Source organism: Gallinula chloropus, assembly GCF_964237585.1.
Source record: "Gallinula chloropus genome assembly, contig: HAP1_SCAFFOLD_366, whole genome shotgun sequence".
Classification (NCBI taxonomy): domain Eukaryota; kingdom Metazoa; phylum Chordata; class Aves; order Gruiformes; family Rallidae; genus Gallinula; species Gallinula chloropus.
Genome location: NW_028168390.1, coordinates 47,242 through 74,552, shown reverse-complemented (window position 1 = coordinate 74,552; position 27,311 = coordinate 47,242). Strand labels below are relative to the sequence as shown.

General features: G+C 66.1%; 4 protein-coding genes across 6 annotated transcripts; 1 reads left to right on the top strand and 3 right to left on the bottom strand.

The window, feature by feature from the left end:
* Positions 1-861: 861 nt before the first annotated feature.
* On the bottom strand, positions 862-7,481 carry LOC311204546 (V-type proton ATPase catalytic subunit A-like; the record flags this gene model as incomplete). Its single annotated transcript, XM_084280958.1, is given in 9 exon segments — positions 862-1,024; positions 2,264-2,415; positions 3,536-3,537; positions 3,540-3,587; positions 3,590-3,671; positions 5,466-5,591; positions 5,593-5,680; positions 6,979-7,144; positions 7,409-7,481. Coding segments are annotated over 9 exon segments (900 nt in total), but the record flags the coding sequence as incomplete, so codon positions are not given.
* A 2,686-nt stretch (positions 7,482-10,167) lies between these two features.
* PFDN2 (prefoldin subunit 2) lies at positions 10,168-11,817 on the bottom strand. Its single transcript, XM_084280950.1, has 4 exons — positions 11,744-11,817; positions 11,509-11,597; positions 10,578-10,701; positions 10,168-10,478 (listed from the first exon to the last, which is right to left on the bottom strand). The coding sequence occupies exons 1-4, from the start codon at positions 11,807-11,809 to the stop codon at positions 10,305-10,307; spliced, it is 453 nt and encodes a 150-aa protein (XP_084137076.1). The 5' UTR covers positions 11,810-11,817; the 3' UTR covers positions 10,168-10,304.
* A 151-nt stretch (positions 11,818-11,968) lies between these two features.
* Positions 11,969-15,678, top strand: NIT1 (nitrilase 1). 2 transcript variants are annotated; one of them, XM_084280948.1, is made up of 7 exons: positions 11,969-12,017; positions 13,211-13,279; positions 13,365-13,610; positions 13,715-13,818; positions 13,904-14,037; positions 14,120-14,245; positions 14,336-15,678. In XM_084280948.1, coding segments are annotated over exons 1-7 (957 nt in total). In that variant the 5' UTR covers positions 11,969-12,015; the 3' UTR covers positions 14,612-15,678. The 2 variants fall into 2 exon arrangements, with proteins under 2 accessions (XP_084137074.1, XP_084137075.1); XM_084280949.1 differs by lacking the exon at positions 13,211-13,279 and having other exon boundaries at positions 11,975-12,017; positions 14,336-15,677.
* A 17-nt stretch (positions 15,679-15,695) lies between these two features.
* DEDD (death effector domain containing) lies at positions 15,696-26,019 on the bottom strand. Of its 2 annotated transcripts, XM_084280947.1 has the most exons (5): positions 25,912-26,019; positions 22,618-22,970; positions 19,295-19,402; positions 18,298-18,444; positions 15,696-16,504 (listed from the first exon to the last, which is right to left on the bottom strand). In XM_084280947.1, the coding sequence occupies exons 2-5, from the start codon at positions 22,940-22,942 to the stop codon at positions 16,128-16,130; spliced, it is 957 nt and encodes a 318-aa protein (XP_084137073.1). In that variant the 5' UTR covers positions 22,943-22,970; positions 25,912-26,019; the 3' UTR covers positions 15,696-16,127. The 2 variants fall into 2 exon arrangements, with proteins under 2 accessions (XP_084137073.1, XP_084137072.1); XM_084280946.1 differs by lacking the exon at positions 25,912-26,019 and having other exon boundaries at positions 18,298-18,471; positions 22,618-23,145.
* Between the last annotated feature and the right edge of the window lie 1,292 nt (positions 26,020-27,311).

The window sequence follows — 27,311 nt, the reverse complement described above, 5'->3', positions numbered from 1 at the left end:
CTCATCAACCCCCATCACCCCCATCACTCCCCCTGTCCCCCCCTCACCAACCCCCATCACCCCCCATCACTCCCCCTGTCCCCCCCTCACCAACCCCCATCACCCCCATCACTCCCCCTGTCTCCCCCCCGTTACTCCCCTGTCACTCCCCCATCCCACCCACTGTCTCACCCCCCTGTCCCCCCATCACCAACCCCCATCACCCCCCATCACTCCCCCTGTCCCCCCCCATTAACCCCCCATCACCCCCCGTTTCCCCCGTTACCTCCCTGTCCCCCCCATCATCCCCCAACACTCCCCCTTGTCTCCCCCCGTGAACCCCCCATCCCACCCACTGTCACCCCCCTGTCCCCCCATCACCAACCCCCCATCACCCCCCCATCACTCCCCCTGTCACCCCCTCATCAACTCCCCATCACCCCCCAATCCCTCCCCCTGTCACCCCCCTCATCAACCCCCATCACCCCCCATCACTCCCCCTGTCCCCCCCTCATCAACCCCCATCACCCCCATCACTCCCCCTGTCTCCCCCCCGTTACTCCCCTGTCACCCCCCCGTCCCACCCACTGTCACCCCCCTGTCCCCCCCTCACCAACCCCCCATCACCCCCCCATCCCTCCCCCTGTCACCCCCTCACCAACCCCCCATCACCCCCCATCACTCCCCCTGTCCCCCCATCACCAACCCCCCATCACCCCCCATCACTCCCCCTGTCCCCCCCTCATCAACTCCCCATCACCCCCCCCTCACTCCCCCTGTCCCCCCCTCATCAACTCCCCATCACCCCCCATCACTCCCCCTGTCTCCCCCCTGGTACTCCCCCATCCCACCCCGTCTCCCCCCTGTCCCCCCCTGTCCCACCTCGGGGAAGTCCCTCAGGACCTCGCTCATCTCGTTGCCGCGCTCTCCGCAGCCCACGTAGACGATGATGTCGCTGTTGGAGAACTTGGACAGGGACTGGGAGATGACGGTCTTGCCGCAGCCGAAGGCGCCCGGGATGGCTGTGGTGCCACCCTGCACACACCTGGGGACAGGGGCACGCGGGGGGGACGGGGCGGCGGTGGGAGACGGTCCCCACGCGCGCCTACGGATCCCGTGGGGGTGGGCAGGAGCCCCATCCCACTTCCCATTCCCCATCCCCATCCCAGCTCCCATTCCCCATCCCCAGCCCCAGCCCAGTTCCCATTCCCCATCCCCATCCCCATCCCCATCCCCATCCCCATCCCCATCCCAGTTCTCATTCCCCATCCCCAGCCCAGTTCCCATTCCCCATCCCCGTCCCCATCCCAGTTCCAATTCCCCATCCCCATCCCAACCCCCTCCCATCCCCATCCCATCCCCATCCCCATCCCATCCCATCCCCATCCCCATCCCCATTCCCATCCCCATCCCCATCCCGTCCCCATCCCATCCCCATCCCATCCCCCTCCCATCCCCATCCCATCCCCATCCCATCCCATCCCCATCTCATCCCCATCCCCATCCCCATCCCCATCCCCATCCCCATCCCCATCCCCATCCCCATCCCCATCCCCATCCCATCCCCATCCCATCCCATCCCATCCCATCCCATCCCATCCTCATCCCATCCCTTCCCCATCCCATCCCATCCCATCCCATCCCATCCCATCCCCATCCCATCCCATCCCCATCCCCACCCCATCCCCATCCCATCCTCATCCCATCCCCATCCCCTTTCCCATTCCCATCCCCATCCCCATCCCCATCCCATCCCCATCTCCACCCCCTCCCATCCCCATCCCATCCCCATCCCCATCCCATCCCCATCCCATCCCCATCCCCTCCCATCCCATCCCATCCCATCCCATCCCCACCCCCATCCCCATCCCCACCCCCATCCCATTCCCATCCCAGTTCCAATTCCCCATCCCAACCCCATCCCCATCCCCATCCCCATCCCATCCCCATCCCCATCCCCATCCCCATCCCATCCCCATCCCCATCCCATCCCCATCCCAACCCCATCCCCATCCCCATCCTCATCCCATCCCATCCCCATCCCATCCCATGCCCATCCCCATCCCATCCCCATCCCATCCCCATCCCAACCCCATCCCCATCCCCATCCTCATCCCATCCCATCCCCATCCCATCCCATGCCCATCCCCATCCCATCCCCATCCCCATCCCCATCCCCATCCCCATCCCCATCCCATCCCCATCCCCATCCCCATCCCCATCCCCATCCCCATCCCATCCCCATCCCCATCCTCATCCCATCCCATCCCATCCCCATCCCTACGGGAACAGGGCGTCCAGCACCCTCTGGCCCGTCAGCAGCGGGTGGTTGGCCGGCAGCTTCTCGGCCACGGGCCGGCTCTGCCGCACGGGCCAGACCTGCAGCATGGGCAGCCGCTCCACCGCGCCCTGGAACTCCAGCTCCAGCACCACGTCCTGCGGCGGGACGGGCGGGCAGGACCCCCGCGGGACTCCCTCTGGGACCCCCACCGGGACCCCCACAGGGACCCCACTGGGACCCCCACAGGGACCCCCCCCCCCGGTGGATTCCCTCCAGGGACCCCCACTGGGATCCCACTGGGACCCCCACAGGACCTCCACAAGGACCCCCACCAGGACCCCCACTGGGATCCCACTGGGACCCCCACAGGACCCCCACTGGGACCCCCACTGGGACCCCCACAGGGACCCCCCCAGTGGATTCCCTCCAGGGACCCCCACTGGGACCCCCACAGGACCCCCACAGGGACCCACACCAAGACCCCCACCAGGGACCCCCACCAGCACCCCACAGGGACCTCACCAGGGACCCCCACCGGGATGCCCACCCTGACACCCACCACCCCAGCACGCACCACTCCAGCACCCCCCACCCCAATACCCCCCACCCCAATACCCCGACACCCATCACCCCATGGCGGGGGGGGTGGTCCCATGGCAGGGTTTAGGGTTGGGGGGGGGGGGTGGGGGTTCTCCCCTGCTCACCCATCACCCCAATATCCACCACCCATCACCCTGATACCCACCACCATGACCCTCCCCACATCCCCCCGCCCCATCACCCCCTCCCCACCGCACCCCCCCCGCCCCATACCCCTCCCAACCACACCCCCCCGCCCCATCACCCCTCCCCACATCCCCCCGCCCCATTACCCCTTCCCGCCCCATCACCCCCTCCCCACCGCACCCCCCCCGCCCCATACCCCTCCCAACCACATCCCCCCGCCCCATCACCCCGTCCCCACCGCACCCCCCCCGCCCCATCACCCCCTCCCACATCCCCCCGCCCCATCACCCCTTCCCCACCGCACCCCCTCCGCCCCATCACCCCCTCCCCACCGCACCCCCCCCGCCCCATCACCCCCTCCCCACATCCCCCCGCCCATCACCCCCTCCCCACATCCCCCCTCCCCATCACCCCCTCCCCACATCCCCCCCCGCCCCATCACCCCCTCCCCACATCCCCCCGCCCCATCACCCCCTCCCCACCGCACCCCCCCGCCTCATCACCCCCTCCCCACATCCCCCCGCCCCATCACCCCCTCCCCGCGCTCACGAGACGCTGTAGTGGCCGGGGGGGGCGATGTAGGTGACGGTGCCGCGGCTGCGGGGGGCACCATGATCCTGTGCCGGACCAGCGAGTTCTCCACCACCGTCCCGTAGATGTCACCCCCCGTGAGGTGACTCCCGACCTGGCGCCGGGCGGCCGTGAGGACCCGGCGGGGGGGGTCCCATGGCAGGGGGGGTCCCATGGTGAGGGGGTCCCATAGAGGGGTTGGGGGGTGGGGGGGTGTCCCATGGCAGGGGGGGTCCCATGGAGAGGGGATCCCATAGAGGGGTTTGGGGGTGGGGGGGGGTCCCATGGCAGGGGGGGTCCCATGGAGAGGGGATCCCATAGCAGGGTTTGGGTGGTGGGGGGGGGCGTCCCATGGCAGGGGGGGTCCCATGGAGAGGGGATCCCATGGCGGGGGGGGTTCCCATGGCAGGGGAGGTCCCATGGCAGGGGGGTCCCATGGAGAGGGGATCCCATAGAGGGGTTTGGGGGTGGGAGGGGGTGTCCCATGGCAGGGGGGGTCCCATGGAGAGGGGATCCCATGGCGGGGGGGTTCCCATGGCAGGGGAGGTCCCATGGCAGGGGGGTCCCATGGAGAGGGGATCCCATAGAGGGGTTTGGGGGGGGGGGGGGAGCGTCCCATGGCAGGGGGTTCCCATGCTGGGGGGGGTCCCATTTTGGGGATCCCATGGTGAGGGAGGTCCCATGGTGAGGGGGGCGTCCCATGGCAGGGTTTGGAGACGGGGAGGGGTCCCATGGCGGGGGGGTTCCCATGGTGAGGGGGGGGTCCCATGGTGAGGGGGGTGTCCCATGGCAGGGTTTGGAGACGTGTGGGGGGGTCCCATAGCGGGGGGATTCCCATGGTGAGAGGGGGGTTCCCATGGCGACGGGGGGGTCCCATGGCGGGGTTTGGAGACGGGGGGGGGTCCCATAGCAGGGGGGTTCCCATGGTGAGGGGGGGGTCCCATGGTGGGGTTTGGAGACGGAGGGGGTCCCATTGCAGGGGGGGTTCCCATGGCGGGGGGGGGTCCCATGGTGAGGGGGGTTCCCATGGTGGTGAGGGGGGGGGCCCATGGTGAGGTGGGGGTCCCATGGCGGGGTTTGGAGACGGGGGGTGTCCCATGGTGAGGGGGGGGGGGTCCTATGGCAGGGTTTGGAGACGGGGGGGGGGGTGTCCCATGGCAGGGTTTGGAGACGTGGGGGGGGTCCCATAGCGGGGGGATTCCCATGGTGAGGGGGGGTCCCATGGCAGGGTTTGGAGACGGGGGTTGGGTCCCATTGCAGGGGGGTTCCCATGGTGAGGGGGGGGGTCCCATGGTGGGGTTTGGAGACGGGGGGGGGGGGTCCCATAGCAGGGGGGTTCCCATGGTGAGGGGGGGGTCCCATGGCGGGGTTTGGAGACGGGGAGGGGTCCCATGGTGAGCGGGGGGGTCCCATGGTGGGGTTTGGAGATGGGGTGGGGGTCCCATAGCAGGGGGGTCCCATGGTGAGGGGGGAGGTCCCATGGTGAGGGGGGGGGTCCCATGGCTGGGTTTGGAGACGGGGGGGTGGGTCCCATAGCAGGGGGGTTCCCATGGTGGTGAGAGGGGGGTTCCCATGGCGACGGGGGGGTCCCATGGCGGGGTTTGGAGACGGGGGGGGGGGGTCCCATTGCAGGGGGGTTCCATGGCGGGGGGTATCCCATGGTGAGGGGGGGTTCCCATGGTGGGGAGGGGTTCCCATGGTGAGGGGGGGTCCCATGGCGAGTGGGGGGTCCCATGGCGGGGTTTGGAGATGGGGTGGGGGTCCCATAGCGGGGGGGTTCCCATGGCGGGGGGGGTCCCATGGCGGGGGGGTTCCCATGGCTGGGTGGGGGGTCCCATGGCTGGGTGGGGGTCCCACAGCGGTGTGTGTGGGGGTGTGTGTGTGTGGGGGGGGTGGTCTCCCCGCTCACCCTGATGTCCTTGCCGGGGGCGAAGTCCCAGGTGAGGTGGCGGGGCAGCGCGGGCACGTTGGTGCCGCGCGGGATGTAGATGCTGCGGGTCAGCTCCGCGATGTCCCGCAGCGGCCGCTGGATCCCCGTCGAAGATGGAGCCCAGGATGCCGGGTCCCAGCTCCACCGACAGCGGCTGCCCCGTGCGCAGCACCGGGTCCCCCACGCGCACCCCGCTGCACCCCCCCCCGAGCTCAGGAAAAGGCACCGGGAAGGGGTTTTGGGGAGGGGGGACACAGGATGGGGGGCAGGATGGGGGATGTGGGGGCAGGAGGGGATGGGGGGACAAGGAGGGGATGAGGGGGGACAGGACAGGGGGGATGGGGGGGACAGGACAGGATGGAGGGCAGGACAGGGGGGCTGGGGGGACAGGATAAGATGGGGGGCAGGATGGGGGTATGGGGGGGCAGGACAGGATGGGGGGCAGGACAGGATGGGGGGCAGGATAGGGGATTGGGGGGGGGCAGGATTGGATTGGGGGGGGCAGGACAGGGTGGGGTGGGAGGGGGGCAGTGAGGGGATGAGAGGGGGCAGGACAGGATGGGGGGGGCAGGACAGGGGGGGCTGGGGGCGACAGGGAGGGGATGGGGGGGACAGGAGGGATGGGGGGGGCAGGACAGGATGGGGGGGGACAGGAGGGTTGGGGGGGCAGGGAGGGGATGGGGGGACAGGGACAGGATGGGGGGGCAGGACAGAGGGGATGGGGGGGACAGGGAGAGGATGGGGGGGCAGGACAGGGGGGCTGGGGGGGACAGGAAGGGGATGGGGGAGCAGGACGGGGGGGCTGGGGTGAACAGGACAGGATGGGGGTGGCAGGACAGGGATGGGGGGGCAGGACGGGGGGTTGGAGGGGGGCAGGGAGGGATTGGGGGGCAGGACAGGGATGGGGGGGTCAGGACAGGGGGGTTTGGGGGGACAGGACAGGGGGGCTGGGGGAACAGGACAGGATGGGGGGGCAGGTCGGGGTGGTGGGAGGGGGGCAGGGAGGGGATGGGGACAGGAAAGGGGGTGTGGGGGGACAGGACAGGATGGGGGGGGGCAGGACAGGGGGCTGAGAGGAACGGGACAGGATGGGGGGGGCCAGGAGGGTTGGGGGGGGCAGGGAGGGGCTGGGGGATGGCAGGATGGGAGGGGGATGGGCTGGGGGGGCAGGACAAGGGGGGTCCTGAGGGAGGGACAAGATGGGGGTCAGGGGAGCTGGGGGACAGGACAGGATGGGGGGGGACAGGACAGGGGGATCCGAGGTGGGGACTGGGTGGGGGTCACAGAGGGGACAACAGGGGGACAGTGCAAGGGACAGCAGGGGATGGCAGGGGCAGGACGGGGGGGGCTGGATGGATGGGGGGGTTGGGGGGGACACACACACACAGGGTCAGGCAGGGAGGGGGGGGTGGGAGCAACAGGCAGGCCGGGAGCTGGGGGCACAGGGATGGATGGGGATGGGGTGGGGGGGGGACACACACAGAGGGGACACAGGGGGGGTCCGGGGGGGCCCGGCAGCAGCAGGATACAGGTCTCCTCATAGACCTGGAGCGTGGCCATGTCCCCCTCCAGCCGGATGATCTCCCCCACCAGCTCCGCGTGCCCCACGCGCACCAGCTCGTACATGGCAGCTCCCGCCATGCCCGTGGCCGTCACCACTGTGGGGACACCAGTGTCACCCCCCCAGACCCCCAGACCCCCTCAGACCCCCTCAGACCCCCCCAGACCCCCTCAGACCCCCCAGACCCCCCCAGACCCCCTCAGACCCCCCCAGACCCCCTCAGACCCCCCAGACCCCCCAGACCCCCCAGACCCCCCCAGACCCCCTCAGACCCCCCAGACCCCCCAGACCCCCCCAGACCCCCTCAGACCCACCCAGACCCCCTCCTCAGCCCAGCTAAGGGGGGTCCCCATGGTCATACCAGGCCCTGAGACCCCATGGACGGAGCCCAGGAGACTCTCGCGCTCCAGCTCCGCCAGCCGCGGCCTCTCCATACTGGGGAGACTGGGTGGCCCTGGGGGTGACCCTGGGGTTTTATAGGGACAACCCCACCCCCACCCAGCTTGTGGCATCACCCACCACCGGCTACAGCCGGTACAGGCTGTGTACAGTCAACAGGGCTGTGTACAGCCAACAGCACCCCCGGTCACACCGGTACCCGCCGGATGGCGGCTGCCTGGGGAGGGGGGGGACTGTGACCCTCAGGTGTCCTGGCCCCTCCCCTGTGTCCCCTATGCCTGACTGGGGGGTACAGACACCCCCCCCCCAATGTACCCCTGTTTTGGGTTGCCCCATTGCCCATCAGCCCTAGTTTGGGGTCTCCACCATGCCCCCTCCAAATTCGGGGTGTCCCCTTCCCCCCCGTTTTGGGGTCTCACACGACCCCCCCCACCCCTATTTTGGGGTCACCCCCATGCCCCCCACCACCCCTATTTTGGGGGGTCCCCTTCCCCCCGTTTTGGGGTCTCACACGACCCCCCCAACCTCTATTTTGGGGTCCCCCCATGCCCATCACCTCCCCTATATTGGGTCTCCCCCATGCCCATCACCACCCCTATTTTGGGGTGTGTGTCACCCCCCGTTTTGGGGTCTCCCACGACCCCCCAGCTCTATTTTGGGGTCCCCCCATGCCCCCCCCCCCATTTTGGGGTGTCCCTCTTCTCCCTGTTTTGGGGTCTCATACGACCCCCCCCCCTATTTTGGGGTCCCCCCCTCACCCATCACCTCCCCTATTTTGGGGTCTCCCCCACCTCCCCCACCCCTATTTTGGGGTCCCCCCCATGCCCATGACCCCTATTTTGGGGTCTCCCACGACCCCCCCACCTCTATTTTGGGGTCCCCCTCATGCCCATCACCCCTATTTTGGGGTCTCCCACACGTCCCCCACCCCCATTTTGGGGTCCCCCTGCACCGTCCCAGCCCAGCCCTGGGGCAGCAGCTCTGACGCTGGCTCTGGTTGGGGGGGGATGACAGGGGGGTGACAGGGGGGTCCCCCAGCTGTGCTGGCAGCAGTCACCCCAGGAAAGTCACCCCATATCCAGCCACGGGGACTGTCAGGGTCCTTTCCTGGCCCCCCAGGGCTGCCCCCCACCCTCCCTCAGCCCCCCAAACCCCTCCCCAGGCTCTGGTCACCCCAGAAAAGCCCCCCCCACCGTAACAGCCACCCCATATCCAGCCACAGGGACTGTCAGGGTCCTTTCCTGGCCACCCAAGGGCTGCCCCCAACCCTTCCCCAGCCCCCCCAAGCCCCCCAAACCCCTCCCCAGGCCCCAGTCACCCAGAAAAGCCCTCCCCCACCCTAACAGTCACCCCATATCCAGCCACAGGGACTGTCAGGGTCCTTTCCTGACCCTCCCCAGGGCTGCCCCTCACCCTCCCTCAGCCCCTCCCAAGCCCCCCAAACCCCTCCCAGGCTCTGGTCACCCCAGGAAAGCCCCCACACTGTAACAATCACCCCACATGCAGCCACAGGGACTGTCAAGGTCCTTTCCTAGCCCCCCAAGGGCTGCCCCCACCCTTCCCCAGCCCCCCCAAGCCTCCCCCAGCCCCCCAAGCCCTGGTCACCCCAGAAAGCTCCCCACATGGGAACAGTCACCCCATATCCAGCCACAGGACTGTCAGGGTCCTTTCCTGCCCCCCCCCAGGGCTGCCCACAGCCTTCCTCAGCCCCCCAACCCCCCCAAGCCCTGGTCACCCCAGAAAAGCCCCTACACTGTAACAATCACCCCATATCCACCCACAGGGACTGTCAGGGTCCTTTCCTAGCCCCCCAAGGGCTGCCCCTCACCCTTCCCAGCCCCCCCAGTCCCTCCCCAGACCCTGTCACCCCAGAAAAGCCCCCACACCGTAACAGTCACCCCATATCCAGCCATGGGACCATCAGGACCCTGTTCTTGCCCCCCCCAAGGGCTGCCCCCCAGCCTTCCTCAGCCCCTCCAACCCCCCCCCGAGCCCTGGTCACCCAGAAAAGCCCCATGGGAACAGTCACCCCATATGCAGCCACAGGGACTGTCAGGGTCCTTTCCCAGCCCCCCAAGGGCTGCCCCCCACCCTTCCCCAACCCCCCCAGCCCCCCCAAGTCCCCCAAACCCCTCCCCAGGCTCTGGTCACCCCAGAAAAGCCCCCCACACTGTAACAATCACCCCCTACCCAGCCACAGGGATTGTCAGGACCCTGTTCTTGCCTCCCCAGGCTGCCCCCCACCCTTCCTCAGCCCCTCCAAGCCCCCCCAAGCCCTGGTCACCCCAGAAAAGCCCCCCACATGGGAACAGTCACCCCATATGCAGCCACAGGGACTGTCAAGGTCCTTTCCTAGCCCCCCTAGGGCTGCCCCCCACCCTTCCCCAGCCCCTCCAACCCCCCCCCAAGCCCTGGTCACCCCAGAAAAGCCCCCTACACTATAACAATCACCCCATATGCAGCCACAGGGACTGTCAAGGTCCTTTCCTGACCCCCCCTATGGCTGCCCCCCACCCTCCCTCAGCCCCTCCAAGCCCCCCCAAGCCCTGGTCACCCCAGAAAAGCCCCCCACACTGTAACAATCACCCCATATCCACCCATAGGGACTGTCAGGGTCCTTTCCTGACTCCCCCTATGGCTGCCCCCCACCCTCCCCCAGCCCCCCCAAGCCTCCCCCAGCCCCCCCAAGTCCCCCCCAGCCCCATGACCAGAGAGAAGGAAAAAAAAAACCCCAAGGTTTATTGGGAAAGGCAGGAGGGGAACAGGAACAGGAACAGGAACAGGAACAGGAACAGCAGCAGCAGCAGCGAGTACCCAGGGTGGGTGAGGAGAGGGGGGGGAAGGGAAGGGGAGGGGTGCTAAGAGACCAGGACCCCAGCAGAGCTGCCCTTGGCCCCCTCTGCCCCCTCCTTGGGGGGCTGTTTGGGGTCTTCCTCCCCCACCAGGCGGATGTTGTGCTTCTCCCTGAACTCGTTGAGCTCCCGGCCCTTCGCCTGCAGCTGCTGGTTCAGCGTCTCGATGATTTTACTGATCTGGGGAGAGAGAAAGAGGGGAAGGGGGTGGATTTGGGGGGTCCCTGGGATGCTGGGGGGGTTCCCCCAGGAGGAAGAGGGGCGCAGGCGGCCCCACACCTGCTCCTTGTTGCTCTCCAGGGCGGGCAGCACCTCCTTGACCGTGCGCTCCACCAGGATCCCGCCCACCATCCGGTAACACTTGCGGGTGGGATCCACCTCCCGCAGCGTCTCGATCACCAGGCTGGGGGGGAGAGGGGGGGGAGAGGGGGGGATGAGCCTGGGCCCATCCCATCCCATCCCCATCATCCCATCCCATCCCCATCCCCATCCCATCCCATCCCCATCCCATCCCCATCATCCCATCCCCATCATCCCATCCCCATCCCATCCCCATCCCCATCCCCTCCCCATACCCATCCCCATCCCATCCCCATCATCCCATCCCCATCCCATCCCCATCCCATCCCCATCCCCATCCCCATCCCCACCCCCTCCCTCCCCATCCCATCCCCATCCCATCCCCTCCCCATCCCCATCCCCCTCCCCATCCCATCCCCATCCCCATCCCATCCCCATCCCCATCCCCATCCCCATCCCATCCCCATCCCCATCCCATCCCCCATCCCATCCCATCCCCATCCCCATCCCATCCCCATCCCCATCCCCATCCCATCCCATCCCCATCCCATCCCCCATCCCATCCCATCCCCATCCCCCTCCCCATCCCATCCCCATCCCATCCCATCCCATCCCATCCCCATCCCATCCCCATCCCATCCCCTCCCCATCCCCATCCCCCTCCCCATCCCATCCCCATCCCCATCCCATCCCCATCCCCATCCCCATCCCATCCCCATCCCCATCCCATCCCCCATCCCATCCCATCCCCATCCCCCTCCCCATCCCATCCCCATCCCATCCCATCCCATCCCCATCCCCATCCCCATCCCCATCCCATCCCCATCCCATCCCCATCCCATCCCCATCTCCACCCCCTCCCCATCCCATCCCCATCCCCACCCCCTCCCATCCCCACCCCCTCTCCCACTTGTGCTCGTTCAGATCCAGCTCCAGCTCGGCCGCTTTCGAGGCCAGTCCGCGCTGCTCCTGCCGCAGCCGGTTGAACCGCGACACGACCTGCGGGGGACACGGGGCTGGGCAGGGCGGAGACCCCCCCCCACCACCCCCACACCCCCCCCCAGCGCGGTCACCGGGCCCGTCCCGCCCCTCCCCACACCCGCAGCCCACCCCCCCGCCCGCCCCCTCCCTCCCCCAGCCCGCACCTGCTCCGCCGTCAGCGCCTTCGCCCCGGCCGCGGCCCCCGGCCGCCCCTTCGTGCCGTCCGCCATCTTCGCCCCCGCGCCGCCCCCTCCTCTTCCGGGAACGACCGGAAACGGGGCGGGGCTCGGGGGAGGCGCCATCTTGGATAAGGGCAAAGGTGATGCTGGCTGAGGCGGTGCCGGCGCCATCTTTGATGAGGGCGCGGCTCTAAGCTGGGGGCGGGGGAGGGGGGGGGGGGACTTTGCCCTGGTGCCGTCGGTGCCGCCGGCGGGGCATGTACGGACCGGGGGACCGGAGGGGTCTGGGGGGCTTTGGGGGGGTCTGAGGGGGCTGGGGCGGCGCGGGGGTGCACTGAGGGGGGTTGCGGGAGGGAGTTTGGTGCGAGTTGGGGCTCGGGGGGGGGGAGCTGGGGCGGTTTGAGGGGCACTGGGGCAGGTTTGGGGCGTCCTAGGGTAGTTTAGGGGGTTCCTGGGGCTGTTTGGGGGGTGCTGGGGCGGTTTGGGGGGTGCTGGGACAGTTTGGGGGGTGTGCTCGGGCCGTTTGAGGGGTGCTGGGGCAATTTGGGGGGTCCTGGGGCAGTTTGAGGGGTGCTGGTTGGAATTTGGGTTTGGGGGGGGGGAGCTGGGGAGGTTTGAGGGGCACTGGGGCAGGTTTGGGGTGTCCTAGGGTAATTTAAGGGGTTCCTGGGGCTGTTTGGGGGGTGCTGGGGCAGTTTGGGGGGGGTGCTGGGGCAGTTTGGGGGTGCTGGGGACATTTTGGGGGGTGCTGGAGCAGTTTGGGGGGTCCTGGGGCAGTTTGGCGGTGCTGGGGGCATTTTGGGGGGTGCTGGAGCAGTTTTGGGGGGTCCTGGGGCAGTTTGGCGGTGCTGGGGGCATTTTGGGGGGTGCTGGAGCAGGTTGGGAGTGTCCTGGGGCAGTTTGGGGGGCCCTGGGGCAATTTGAGGGCTGCTGGTTGGAGTTTGGGGTTGCTGGGGGCATTTTGGGGGGGTCCTGGAGCAGTTTGAGGGGTGCTGGTTGGAGTTTGTGGTTGCTGGGGGCATTTTGGGGGGTGCTGGAGCAGTTTGGGGGGTGCTGGGGTCATTTTGGGGGGCCCTGGGGCAGTTTGAGTGGTGCTGGTTGGAGTTTGGGGTTGCTGGGGGCATTTTGGGGGGGTCCTGGGGCAGTTTGGGGTTGCTGCGGGCATTTTGGGGGGTCCTGGGGCAATTTGAGGGGTGCTGGTTGGAGTTTGTGGTTGCTGGGGGCATTTTGGGGGGTCCTGGAGCAGTTTAAGGGCTGCTGGGTGGAGTTTGGGGTTGCTGGGGACAGTTGTGGGCCAAGCTGGGCACCACAGGTGGGTCGGGGGGGGGGGTCAGTGGGAGGGGGGGGTATCCAGTGTCCCCTCGTCCCCGTGAGCCCCAGGACAGATGGATGAGGGGGGGGGGGGCTGCACCCCACCTGCAGCAGCTGTGACATCCCCATCCCCTTGGCCAGGCTCAGCATCGCTCCCCGCTCCCTGCTTCGCGCCCTGTGCACCCCAAGACCCCCCTTGAGGTCCCACAGGTAGTGAGGGGGTGGCTGACCCCAGGGCTGGGGAGGGGGAGACTCGGGGGTCCCTCCGGCACTGACACCCCACACTGTCCCCCAGCCCGTCCCCCCCAGCCATGGCAGAGCTGAGGCCGCTGGTGGCCGTGGGCCAGGTCACCTCCACGCCCGACAAGGAGCTGAACTTGGCCACCTGCGCCGGGCTGGTGCGGGAGGCGGCGCGACGCGGCGCCTGCGTCGTCTTCCTCCCCGAAGGCTTCGACTACATCGGCTGCGACACGGCCCAGACCCTCAGCCTGGCCGAGGGGCTGGATGGAGACCTGATGGGACGCTACGCTGAGCTGGCCAGGTTACTGGGGGGGGGACATGGGGACCACCACCCCCCTCTTCCCCCCCACACACACCCCCCACCCCTGGTAGAGAGAGGGGCTGAGCGTGGCTCCGTGTCCCCAGGGACTGTGGCGTGTGGTTGTCCTTGGGTGGCTTCCACGAGCGTGGCCAAGACTGGGAGAGCACGCGGCGCATCTACAACTGCCACGTGCTGCTGGACCCCACTGGTGAGAGCCCCCAGCCCTATGGTACCAACTGGGGGGGGTCCCTAGCCCCCCCAAATGTGTGTGGCTGTGTCACCCTTGTCCCCAGGTCGCCTGGTGGCTGCCTACAGGAAAACCCACCTGTGTGACGTGGAGCTGGAGGGTCGTGTCAGCATGAGGGAGAGCAGCTTCACCAACCCCGGCACCGAGATCGTGCCGCCGGTCAGCACGCCGGCGGGGAAGGTAGATTGGCTGTTCTGGGGGTGTGAGGGGGTGTGGGATCCCCCTCCCCACTTCAACACTCCCCCTCCTCATCCTCATCCAGCTCGGCCTCTCCATCTGCTACGACCTGCGCTTCCCGGAGATCTCGCTGGCGCTGCGGCGCGCCGGCGCCGAGATCCTCACCTACCCCTCAGCCTTCACCATCCCCACCGGCTCGGCACACTGGGAGGTGAGCGTGGTGGGAGAGCCCCCACCACCACCACCTCCCCTCCTCCACCCTGGTGATGGGGTTTGGCAACCACCCCCATCCCCCTGGCAGGTGCTGCTACGGGCTCGAGCCATCGAGAGCCAGTGCTACGTGGTGGCGGCTGCCCAAACCGGTAAGAACCACGAGCGCCGGACGTCCTACGGCCACGCTCTGGTGGTGGATCCCTGGGGAGCTGTGGTGGCCCAGTGCCGGGAGGGAACTGGGCTCTGCTACGCTGAGATCGACCTGGAGTACCTACACCGCATCCGCCGGGAGATCCCGGTGCACAACCACCGCCGGCCCGATCTCTACGGCACCGTGGCGGCGGCGGCGGCACCGGCACCGTGAGCTGCTCCCCAGTTCATGGTGGGGGCTTAAATCTGTGCTGGTTTGAGATTTCACTCCCCCAAATCCCCCACACTGCAGCAGCAGGATGCACTCAGGGGCTCCCCATGCCAGGAGGGTCTCTGTGTGTGTGTGTGTGTCCCCCACACCCCAGTTTTGGGGTGCCCATCCCACCCCCACCCCGGTGGGGAGCGGAAGGAAGGAGCCAGGCGCTGCGGTAGGTGTTTTATTTCAAGAAACCTGAAAGCTACACAGGGACTGAGACCGTTCTAGTGGAGTTTAAAAAATACAGAAGTCACAGAAATTACACCAAGTTGTGCCAGAATCGTCCGTAAGCAGGAGGAGGGGGTGGGGTGGGGGGATTTGGGGGGGCCCCACACGCACTGTGAGTCCCAGGGAGGGGTCTGTACCCACTGGTGGGGAGAGAAACCACAAAACTGGGATGATCTGGGGGAAAAATAGGGGGAAAGTGTGAAAATTCCCCCTGGGGACAAGGGGCAGCGACTGGGGGGGGACACTGCTGGGTGTTTGGGGTGGGGGGACACACACAGGTGGGTGTTTTGGGGGTCTCCACCCTGTGCAGGCAGAGTACAGGCAGAGGTTCTGCTGCCTGCTGCCAGCAACAGGCAGAGCCCACCGCCCCCCACCTGGCTCCTCGCCCCCAGTTTGTCCCAGTTGCCAGCTGGAGAGGGGAGGGATGAGGCGGTGGGGACCGGGTGAGAGATTTGGGGTGTCCCTCGGCACTGGTCCTACCCCATCCCCCCCACCCCAAGCCCCCCCTGTGCAGGGGGAGGGGGACACGAAGGCACGAAGGTCGGGGGGCGCCGCGGGGACAACGGTTTGACTCCTGAGAAACCCACTGAGGCGACAGGGGAAGAGAGAAGAGGGGGGGACAGAGGGGGGAATGACACACAACACAGAGCCCCCCAGGACACAACAAGGGTGGGGGGGGATACCCACAGCCACCCCCAGACCCAGCACGAGCACCCACCTTGCTACAAACCTTTGCTGAGCCCCCCCACCCCCCCCCCAGCACCCCCCAGCCCCGTGACGGACGTGCCCCAGGCAGGATTTTTGCCTTTTTTTGTTCAGTTTTTAATGGATACAAAATTAAATGGGGGGGGGGGTGGGGAGAGGGGAAGGGGGGAAAGGGATGGGGGGGTAAAAGAAACCAAACAAAAACCCCACAGAGGAAGAGGAGGTGATGGGATAGGGTGAAGGAACACGTTGGAGCCTCCCAGTACCAGGAAGAAGGGGTGTGGAGGGGGGGTTGTGTGTGTGGGGGGTGTTTCCCCATCTTTTTAATTTTTGTTTAGAACAGAAATAAGAAAGAAAAAAAAAAATAAAGAGGAATTAAAAGCAAAACAAACCCCCAAAACAAAACAAAAAGGAGGAAGAGGATGAGGAAGAAGAAGAGGGGGGGGTGGAGGGACGCAGGGGTCCCACCGAGCGGTTGAGGGTGATGGCGGGTGGGTAGTTAAGGGGGTGTGGGGTGGGGAGGGACGGGTGGGGGGGCGACTCAGGGAGCTGTCTGCAGCATCAAGTTCCTCAGGAGTTTCTGCCTCCCCACCTCATAATCCTCCTCATCCACATTGACCAGCAGTTTGATGGCTTCGTGGCCCACGGCTTGTTTGAGCGAGTCCGTGATGAAGACGCCCTTGAGGGCCTCCAGCAAGGAGCCGTTGATGTAATCGCGCCAGAACGCGTCGAGGTAGGTGAGCTCTGAGAACTTTATGTCACAGATGATGGAGCCCAGGTCCCGGGACTTGAGGATGGTGTTGGCCTGGTTGAAACGCTCAAACTGGCGCTCCAGTGGGTCCTGCTTGTTGGAGAAGACGTTGCCTTGCAGCGCCGTCTCGTGCTGGCAGTACTCGGCTCGCACGCGTAGGCGGATGTCTTGAGGGGAGAGGGGAGGGTGGTGAGGGGTGGGGAATTCCTCTTTCCACTCCAGATCCTCTTCTCTGATTGTCCCAGATGTCCCCTTCCCTGATCTCCCCAGATCCCCTTCCCCGATGCTCCCAAATCCCCTGCCCCTATTCCCCCTGAATCCCCTGCCCTGATCCACCCCAAAGCCCCTTATCCGACCCTCCCGAATCCCCTGCCCCTATCCCCCCAAAGCCCCTTCCCTGACCCTCCCAAATCCCCTGCCCCTATGCCCTCTGAATCTCCTTCCCTGATCCCCCCCAAAGCCCCTGCCCCAACCCTCCTGAACCCCCTGCCCCTATCCCCCCCCATAACCTGCCCCTATCCCCCCCAATAACCTGCCCCTATCCCCACAAATCCCCCTCCCTGATCCCCTCTGAATCTCCTTCCCTGATCCCCCTCAAAGCCCCTGCCCCAACCCTCCTGAATCCCCTGCCCCTATCCCCCCCAATAACCTGCCCCTATCCCCCCCCAATAACCTGCCCCTATCCCCCCCCAATAACCTGCCCCTATCCCCCCAAAACCCCCTCCCTGATCCCCTCTGAATCTCATTCCCTGATCCGCCCCAAAGCCCCTTCCCCGACCCTCCTGAATCCCCTTCCCTGATCCTCCCCCATCCCCCCTTGAAGCCCCTTCAACTATCCCCCCCGAATCCCCTGCCCTCATTGCCCCCCAAATCCCTACCCCCCATCCCCCCAGAAAGCCCCTTTGCCGACCCCCCCTCAAATCCCCTACCCTGATCCCTCCTCAAAGCCCCTTTGCCAACCCCCCCTCAAATCCCCTACTCTGATCCCTCCTCAAAGCCCCTACCCCAACCCCCTGCCCCAACCCCCCCCACCCCAAAGCCCCTACCCCAACCCCCTGCCCCGACCCCCCCCACCCCAAAGCCCCTACCCCGACCCCCTGCCCCAACCCCCCCCACCCCAAAGCCCCTACCCCGACCCCCTGCCCCAATCCCCCCCCTCCAAAGCCCCTACCCCGACCCCCTGCCCCAATCCCCCCCCTCCAAAGCCCCTACCCCGACCCCCTGCCCCAATCCCCCCCCTCCAAAGCCCCTACCCCGACCCCCTGCCCCAATCCCCCCCCTCCAAAGCCCCTACCCCGACCCCCTGCCCCAATCCCCCCTCCAAAGCCCCTACCCCGACCCCCTGCCCCAATCCCCCCCCTCCAAAGCCCCTACCCCGACCCCCTGCCCCAATCCCCCCCCTCCAAAGCCCCTACCCCAACCCCCTGCCCTAATCCCCCCCCTCCAAAGCCCCTACCCCAACCCCCTGCCCTAATCCCCCCCCTCCAAAGCCCCTACCCCAACCCCCTGCCCTAATCCCCCCCCTCCAAAGCCCCTACCCCAATCCCCTGCCCTAATCCCCCCCCTCCAAAGCCCCTACCCCAACCCCCTGCCCCAATCCCCCCCTCCAAAGCCCCTACCCCAACCCCCTGCCCCAATCCCCCCCTCCAAAGCCCCTACCCCAACCCCCTGCCCTAATCCCCCCCCTCCAAAGCCCCTACCCCAATCCCCTGCCCTAATCCCCCCCCTCCAAAGCCCCTACCCCAACCCCCTGCCCCAATCCCCCCCTCCAAAGCCCCTACCCCAACCCCCTGCCCTAATCCCCCCCCTCCAAAGCCCCTACCCCAACACCCTGCCCTAATCCCCCCCTCCAAAGCCCCTACCCCAACCCCCTGCCCTAATCCCCCCCCTCCAAAGCCCCTACCCCAATCCCCTGCCCCAATCCCCCCCCAATCCCCTGCCTGCCCCCCCAGTCCCTCACCACAGGTCTGCTTCTCCTTGGGGTCCGGCGTCGCCGACTTCCTCCTCTTGCGCTGGCTGCTGAGGGGGGTCCTGCCGCGCCCCGGCCGCTTGGTGCAGATCTGGGGTCCCGCGGGGGAGCAGCACACCACGGGGTGGTGGGGAGGCACTGCGTGGGGTGGGGGACACAGGGACACTGAGCCCCCCCCCCCAGGACAGCTCAGCCACACCAAACCCACCCCCCATCCCCACCACCGAGCTCCGTCCCGCTCCTCTCCATCACCCCCCACCCTGTTGTGCCCCCTGCCCGCACCCAGCAGCCCCAAAGAACCCCAAATTATACCCCCCTGACCCTGTTGTGCCCCCTGCCCGCACCCAGCAGCCCCAGGGAACCCCAAATTATAAACCCCACACCCCATTGTGCCACCTGGTGAGCCCTGGCAAACCCCAAATTATAACCTGCTCACCCCCCAGCACCCCCTGCCTGCACCCAGTAGCCCCAAGGAACCCCAAATTATACCCCCCCCACACCCCATTGTGCCACCTGGCGAGCCCTGGGGAACCCCAAATTATACCCCTCCCCCCCATTGTGCCCCCTGCCTGCACCCAGCAGCCCCAGGGAACCCCAAATTATAACCCCCCAACCCCGTTGTGCCCCCTGCCTGCACCCAGCAGCCCTGGGGAACCCCAAATTATATCCCCCTGACCCTGTTGTGCCCCCTGCCTGCACCCAGCAGCCCCAAGGAACCCCAAATTATACCCCCCCGACCCTGTTGTGCCCCCTGCCAGCACCCAGCAGCCCCAAGGAACCCCAAATTATACCCCACCCCCCCTTTGTGCCACAGCACCAGCCCCCAAAGCAGCTGCAGGGCCAAACTGGCCCCTCGGTGGCACCAGAGCTGTCACCACCACCACCCACCACCGAGCCCCCACGCTCCTGGGGGGAGCAGACAAGGCAGAGGTGGGTCCCCACGACCCCCCCCAGCCCCCCCAGGTCCAGAGTGAGCAGCTGCACCCACCTGGTTTGTGGGGGTGGCCGAGGCCGTGCTCCGCCTCGCCGTGCGCCCGCGGCGTCACGTAGCGGATGGACGTCTCCTCCAGGTACTTGTCCACCAGGTCAGGACACACTGTGGGGGGAAAAGGGGACATTTAGAGGGGTGACAGGGGGGTCCCTAGGAGGGGACAGGGTGGGGATCCCTCCCAACACAGGCTTCAGCTGCTCTGTGTCCTCCCCAAGTGTGGTGACACGTCCTGTGGCCACCCTGCTTTGGCAGGGGGGTTGGATCCGATGATCTCTCCAGGTCCCTTCCAACCCTCATGATTCCAGCCAGTCTTGGAAACACCAAGCTGCTCTTCCTCCTCCTCCCTCCTCCTCCTCCTCCTCCCTGGCAGAGCAGTACCAGGCCCCCTCAGACACCCAAAATTCAAAGCCCAACGAGCCAAACCCCCAAAATTCCAAGCCAAACCCAGCAGGACTGGGGGGTCTGAGGTGAGGCTGGCACCGAGCAGGGATTTTTGGGGGAGAAACCAGTCCCTTTGGAGCCCCAGGATGTTTGTTTCCATGCTGTGGGGTGAGCTCAGAGCAGTGTCCATCCCCAGGCAGGATCCCTCCCATCCCCAGCGGGCTGAAGCCGGCCAAGGCTCTGCCTGTCCCTGGCTCCCTCCACCTCCACCCAGCCGGCTCCGCCTGTCCCAAGCCAATTTGGGATGGGGCTCTGGCCCCTTTCCAAATCCCACTGAGGCAGGAGGGGACATGACCTGGCTGCCACAGGGGTCTGGAAGGAAAAAGGGACCAGGAACAAGCACCAGCTCGTTAGATCCTGGGGGCTCTTCTGCTATCCCCCTGACCCCTCCGGACACGGAGCAGCCCGTGCCGAAGGCGCCGTTCTCATCCCAAAATACTGGGGGGTTGGAGCCCTTTTCCAGCCCAGCCTGGCCAGGGATGTGCCAAGAATGGGGCCTGGGGTGTGGAGACACCAACCCCGACCTCCCCCATCACAGGGGGATTGTGTTTTAGAATCCCAGACTGGGCTGGGTTGGGAGGGACCCCGAGGGTCCCAGAGCTCCAACCCCCCTGCCAGGGTTGGGAGGGACCCCAAGGGTCCCAGAGGTCCAACCCCCCTGCCAGGGTTGGGAGGGACCCCGAGGGTCCCAGAGCTCCAACCCCCCTGCCAGGGTTGGGAGGGACCCCGAGGGTCCCAGAGCTCCAACCCCCCTGCCAGGGTTGGGAGGGACCCCAAGGGTCCCAGAGCTCCAAACCCCCTGCCAGGGTTGGGAGGGACCCCAAGGTTCCCAGAGCTCCAACCCCCCTGTCAGGGTTGGGAGGGACCCCAAGGGTCCCAGAGCTCCAACCCCCCTGCCAGGGTTGGGAGGGACCCCAAGGGTCCCAGAGCTCCAACCCCCCTGCCAGGGTTGGGAGGGACCCCGAGGGTCCCAGAGCTCTGACCCCCCTGCCAGGGTTGGGAGGGACCCCAGGGGTCCCAGAGCTCACTGGGACACCCCACAAACTGGGGGGCTGGGGAATCTCTCTGTGAGCTCTGTGGATCAGCATCGCTGGAAAGGATCCCAGCAAAGGTGGGATAATGGGAAAGATCCCATAAGCACCCCAAACCAGGGGGTGGGGGTTTAACACCCAGCTGCTTCCCCAAGTGTGGTGGGAAAACCAGGGAGACCCAGCAGCCTGGAGACAGTTTTGGAGGGTGAATCCCACCGGAGCACCCCCACACACACCACACCCCCCCCAACCAGTCTCCTTCCCAGCTCCCCAGGTCCTGGATAACCTGGGATCTTTGAGTTGGGAATCAGCACCCGTCACCTCCCCATATGGACACTTCCAGCTCTTCCTCACTGCTCCAGGTGGGAATTGGGGTGGGAAGGAGCATCTCCCAGAAACCAGGGAGCTGGGGAGCTGCACAGGGTCCTGCTCAGCCACCCCTAAACGAGGGGATGACCTCAGGGCTGGGTTTTTACCCCAAAACTGGGTGGAGATGACCTCAGCACCCACCTTCAACCCCAAAGCCACCCCAAAACCAGGTGTGGGTGCAGGCTGAACCCCTGTAAAACCACCCAACTCGGGGAGGGGGAGATGGATCCACCAACCACCCACCCAACTCGGGGAGGGGGAGATGGATCCACCAACCACCCACCCAACTCGGGGAGGGGGAGATGGATCCACCAACCACCCACCCAACTCGGGGAGGAGGAGATGGATCCACCCACCACCCACCCAACTCGGGGAGGAGGAGATGGATCCACCCACCACCCACCCAACTCGGGGAGGGGGAGATGGATCCACCAACCGACCACCCAACTCGGGGAGGGGGAGATGGATCCACCAACCGACCACCCAACTCGGGGAGGGGGAGATGGATCCACCAACCGACCACCCAACTCGGGGAGGGGGAGATGGATCCACCAACCGACCACCCAACTCGGGGAGGGGGAGATGGATCCACCAACCGACCACCCAACTCGGGGAGGGGGGGATGGATCCACCAACCACCCAACTCGGGGAGGGGGAGATGGATCCACCAACCACCCAACTCGGGGAGGGGGAGATGGATCCACCAACCACCCAACTCGGGGAGGGGAGGGAGGGATCCACCAACCACCCAACTCGGGGAGGGGAGGGAGGGATCCACCAACCACCCAACTCGGGGAGGGGAGGGAGGGATCCACCAACCACCCAACTCGGGAGGGGATGGATCCACCAACCACCCAACTTGGGGAGGGGAGGGAGGGATCCACCAACCACCCAACTTGGGAGGGGATGGATCCACCAACCAACCAACTTGGGGGGGGATGGATCCACCAACCAACCAACTTGGGGGGGGATGGATCCACCAACCAACCAACTTGGGGGGGGGGGGGGGATGGATCCACCAACCAACCAACTTGGGGGGGGGGGGGGGGGATGGATCCACCAACCAACCAACTTGGGGGGGGGGGGGGGGATGGATCCACCAACCAACCAACTTGGGGGGGGGGGGGGGGATGGATCCACCAACCAACCAACCAACTTGGGGGGGGAGGGGGATGGATCCACCAACCAACCAACCAACTTGGGGGGGGAGGGGGAGATGGATCCACCAACCACCCACCCAACCAACTTGGGGGGGGAGGGGGAGATGGATCCACCAACCACCCACCCACCCAACTTGGGGAGGGGGAGATGGATCCACCAACCACCCAACTCGGGGAGGGGGGAGATGGATCCACCAACCAACCAGCTCGGGGAGGGGGGAAGATGGATCTACCACCCACCCAACCAACAGGGCGCAACCACCCAACCAACTCATCAGCAGCCCTGCCCATTCCCCTAACGACCTCAGACCTCACTCACCAGCCCTCCTCCTCTTGAGGGTGACGTAGGGCAGCAGATCGTGCCGGGTGATGATCCTCAGGAGCTGCAGCACCTGCCTGAAGTTGGTCTCGTCGCAGCGGCCCTGCCGTTCCAGCGCCAACAAGAAGTCCCGCCCGCTGCGGATCATCCCCCTCTCGTAGTCATCGATCACGTCCACGAAGAGGAAGGACAACACCCTCACGTCCCTGTGGGTCAGGTGGGTGCCCACGATGTCAAACATACGGTGGAGGCTGTACAGCCCGTGCTCGCGGTCGCCGCGTTCCTCCGGCCAGGCTTGGGCACGGCTGCGCTTGAAGGCGGCCATGGTGTGGCTCCTCTGGAGTGCAGGGACCCTGGAAGGGAGAAGAACACAGAGGATTTAATGCCTTCAGAGGATTGGATGGGTTGGGTGGGACCCTAAGGATAAGGAGCTCCAACCCCCCTGCCAGGGTTGGGAGGGACCCCGAGGGTCCCAGAGCTCCAACCCCCCTGCCACAGGCAGGGACCCCAAGGGTCACAGAGCTCCAACCCCCCTGCCAGGGTTGGGAGGGACCTCAAGGGTCCCAGAGCTCCAACCCCCCTGCCACAGGCAGGGACCCCAAGGGTCTCAGAGCTCCAACCCCCCTGCCAGGGTTGGGAGGGACCCCGAGGGTCCCAGAGCTCCAACCCCCTGCCAGGGTTGGGAGGGACCCCGAGGGTCCCAGAGCTCTGACCCCGCTGCCAGGGTTGGGAGGGACCCCAAGGGTCCCAGAGCTCCAACCCCCTGCCACAGGCAGGGACACCAGCCTCCATGCCTGCCTTGAGACCCCCCTGCCCGGCCCTGGCACGACCAGCCCATGGCTGGGGCACAGGAGGAGCCTCCCTGCAGCTGAAGGATCATTAAATTAATTTAAGGTGAACAGGAAAAACGAGCTTTTGGTGCCTGTGAAGCTCCACAGCTCATCAGAGCCCAAACCCCTGCCTTCCCCCGTGCCCCCCCGCAATCTCCTGCCTCCCCAAAACTCCTCTCTTGCCCCTGCACACCCCCCCAACCTCCTGCCTCACCCCAAACCCCTGCCTTGCTCTGTGCCCTCCCCTGAAATCCTGCCCACCCCCAAAATCTCCTGCCTTGCCCCTGTGACCCCCCCCAAACTCCTGCCTTGCCCCTGTGACCCCCCCCAAACTCCTGCCTTGCCCCTGTGACCCCCCCCAAACTCCTGCCTTGCCCCTGTGACCCCCCCCCAAACTCCTGCCTTGCCCCTGTGACCCCCCCCAAACTCCTGCCTTGCCCCTGTGACCCCCCCAAACTCCTGCCTTGCCCCTGTGACCCCCCCCAAACTCCTGCCTTGCCCCTGTGGGCCCCCCCCAAACTCCTGCCTTGCCCCTGTGGGCCCCCCCCAAACTCCTGTCTTGCCCCTGTGACCCCCCCCAAACTCCTGCCTTGCCCCTGTGACCCCCCCCAAACTCCTGCCTTGCCCCACACCAGGGATTTTCACCACTCAAGCCCAGGAGGCTGCACTTCCACACTGCCCTGTCCTGCTGGGACAGACCCTGGAAGCACCAACACCGACCTCCAGCTGAAATTTGGGTCCATCCCACCCCTGGCACGGGACAGACCCGACCCTGGGCAGCTTGGGGAGCACCCAGTGTGGGAGAACCAGCCCAACGGTGCTGCAGAGCCTGAGGCAGAGCCCTGAACCCCCAAATCCTCCTTCCAAAGAGAAGGAAACACCAACAGAAACAAACAGCTGGATGCCTCAGCTTCACCACAGGGTTTGGGGTTGGAGGGGGAGGGGGGGGAAGAGCTCAACAACCACCTCATTCCATCCCCCCAACCTGACTGGGGATGGCTGGACCAGGCAATCACCTCCTCTCCTCTCTGGGTTCCTCCAAACTGAAGCTGCCTGCCCCCAAAAAAACCCCAAATCCCAATGATTCTCCAGTCATTGCAGTTCCCCTGCAGTCACCATCACCCCAAACCCATCCTCACCCCAAACCCATCCTCACCCCAAACCCATCCTCACCCCAAACCCATCCTCACCCCAAACCCATCCTCACCCCAAACCCATCCTCACCCCAAACCCATCCTCACCCCAAACCCATCCTCACCCCAAACCCATCCTCACCCCAAACCCACGTCCCTTCCCCTCTCCTTCCTCAGGATGGGATCCCAGGGTGGGCCCCAGGCTCAGCACCTGCTCACCAAAAGCCCCCAGGCTCTTTTTTGACACAGGACCAGATCCCCCCACACACACCCCTCAGTGAGTCTCCCCAATTTGGGGCCAGGAGGTGGTGAGCAGCCACCCCGACCCTGTCCCAGCACCCCAAAGCATCACACCCCCTGGGATGGGCTGCCAGCTCCTGCTGCACCCAGGGCAACCCAGAAGGGACCAGATGAACCCAAACCCAGCCCTGCCTGAGGGTGGGTGGCTGGGGTGGGGGGTCCCAGACCTTCCCCCCCACAGCACTTTGACCTGGGGCAGCAGGTCTGAGCCGGTACAACACCACACAAGAGGGTGGAGAAACACCTTCAATCCCCCAACAACAACAACAACAACAGCAGCTCCCCCCATTCCCAGCCCAGCAGCACACACTGGATTCCCCACAGCCAACCCCCCAAGCAGGGAAGGAGGAGGAGGAGGAGGAGGAAGAGGAGGAAGCATCCAGCCACGCTGCGTCACCAGCCCCAGCGCCTGTAACCCCAGGAGAAGGAGCCAGATGCCGGCTGTTGTGTGAGTGGCTGTTCCAGGGAGGGGGTTGTGTGTGTAGAGGGGGGATTTTCCCCTCCTTCTCCCTGCCCTGTCTTAATTCCTGCCAGGTCAATTAACCCCCCAGCCTCATTTCTGCCCCCCCCTTGGCTGTGCTGACACTGACCCCCTGGGAAATACAACTCCCTCTGGATGGTGCTTGAGCTGGGAGCGCCAGGAATGGCACCAGAGCTGCCAAAAGAGGGGGGGAAAGGGCCAAACCCCAAGGAAAAGACCCCAGCAGCACCAGAGCTGCTCTCCCAGGGCCCCCCCCTACACCAGCACGTAGCCACACACGATGCTCCAGCCATAGAAAGGGGCTGGGAATGTGGTGGCACCACCACAGCCCCACATCCTGCCCAGAGCCCCCCCCAGCTTGACCCACATCACCCCTTCAACCCCCCCAAACCCCTCCCCAAGCCAGGATTAATTAGCCCAGCCACTAAGAACCAGACATCCCCTGGCACATCACATCCCCCACACACACACCAGCAGCTCCTCAGAGGGCTGAGCGCACCCCCAGCACCCCAAATCCCCCCCCCCCCCACCCCAGCACCCCAGGACCCACCTTAGTGAGGAGCTGGGCTGGGCTGGCTGATCCCCAGGGCTTGAAGAGCGGCCAAGTGAGAAGAGGGTGTTTAAGAAGCGTCTTCTATCCCCTTTATCTCCTTCTCTTCTCCAATCAACCACCCCCAAACCACAGGAGCTGCCCCCCTCCACCCCCAACCCCCCCCCCCAAGCCTGGCACAGGGCTCTGGCTGTGGGGAAGCCAAATGTCCAGGGGTCACTCTGGTGATCTGTCTGTCTGTCCCCACCTCCCTCAAACCTCCTTTTCTTGCCTACTTAATAATTCAGGGGGGCCCAGGGAGGAGGAGGAGGAGGAGGAAGAGGAGGAAGGTCCGGAACTTGCCCTGTGCTCGCTCTCTCTAGGTCATTTCTGGCTTGAAAACCACCAGTTCCTAAAGAATTAAACTAAATCCCCTCCCCTTAGTCCCCCTCTTACCAGTGGGGATAAACCCCAGGGGTGGGCAGAGGGCTCAGGATCCCCAACCACCTGGATTCGCTCCCTTAGAATAGCAACTCCCCTGGGAACGGGGTGGAGTTAAGGGATAAAAACCTTAATTAAAACAAAAAATCAGCAAAAAAAAACCCTCCCACCACAAAACCAGGGGAAGGGTGTCCAAACTGAGCTCCCCTCCCAAGCTTCAGCCCATACCTTCCCCTCAGAGGGGTCACCCACTCACACCCCCTCCCCACCCAGCTCGGTTTGGGGTCTGTCTCCCTGCTCAGGACCGGGGTTCAGCCTTCCAGCTCGGTTCCCTGCAGCTCCCAGCTCCTATTTACACTCTAAAACACACCACTCCCCCTTCCTAACCCCCCTACTTCCAGCCCCAGCCCCACCAACAGCTCCCCGGAGCCGGCACCACACCACCGGGGGCTGCTCCAGCCACGAGGCCCTGCCCGTTACCGGCACCCACCGCGGCCGGGGAACACCCGCCTGGGGTTTCTGGGGGTGGTGGTTTATTTGGAGCGGGAAGGGGGTTTGTTGCTCTTTTAAGCGCCTCTCCGGGTTTCAAACCCCACCCGGGGGCGGCCCCGGCTTATCCCCACCCCCCCCCCTTCCCTCAGCAAGGCCCAGGGAGCGGCTGGGCCGGGGAAGGCGGCGGTGAGGGGCCGGCGGCCCCAGGGGCTGTTCCACGGCCACGGTACTGAGCTCCCCCACCCCGCACTAAGCCCTTATATCCTGCGGGCAACCTGAGGCCTGTTCTGCGCTGTCCCTGCCCGGTACCGGGCCGCGCTGAGGGGGGAGAAGGGGAGGGGGGGTGGGAAGGCGGCTGGGCCCAGGCCCCGTCCCCTCACCCACAGGGCCCGCCGAGGCCTCCCTCACGCCGCCCCCGCCATGCCCGCCGGCTCGACCCCCCACTGCGCTCCGCGGGCCCCGCTGGCGCTGCCCGGGTTGAGGGTGGT

Bases quoted from the DNA above. Each gene is read 5' to 3' on its own strand.
- DEDD (XM_084280946.1), bottom strand. From the start codon at position 22,942: ATGGCCGCCTTCAAGCGCAGCCGTGCCCAAGCCTGGCCGGAGGAACGC. The intron at 19,403-22,617 runs GTGAGTGAGGTC...TTCCCCCCACAG, and splicing joins CCTCAAGAGGAGGAGGGCTG to TGTGTCCTGACCTGGTGGAC. The intron at 16,505-18,297 runs GTGAGGGACTGG...TCTCCCCTCAAG, and splicing joins CAAGGAGAAGCAGACCTGTG to ACATCCGCCTACGCGTGCGA.
- NIT1 (XM_084280948.1), top strand. The intron at 13,280-13,364 runs GTAGTGAGGGGG...ACTGTCCCCCAG, and splicing joins CCCCCCTTGAGGTCCCACAG to CCCGTCCCCCCCAGCCATGG. The intron at 14,246-14,335 runs GTGAGCGTGGTG...TCCCCCTGGCAG, and splicing joins CCGGCTCGGCACACTGGGAG to GTGCTGCTACGGGCTCGAGC.
- PFDN2 (XM_084280950.1), bottom strand. From the start codon at position 11,809: ATGGCGGACGGCACGAAGGGGCGGCCGGGGGCCGCGGCCGGGGCGAAG. The intron at 11,598-11,743 runs GTGCGGGCTGGG...TGTCCCCCGCAG, and splicing joins AGGCGCTGACGGCGGAGCAG to GTCGTGTCGCGGTTCAACCG. The intron at 10,479-10,577 runs GTGTGGGGCCGC...CTCTCTCCCCAG, and splicing joins TGGAGAGCAACAAGGAGCAG to ATCAGTAAAATCATCGAGAC.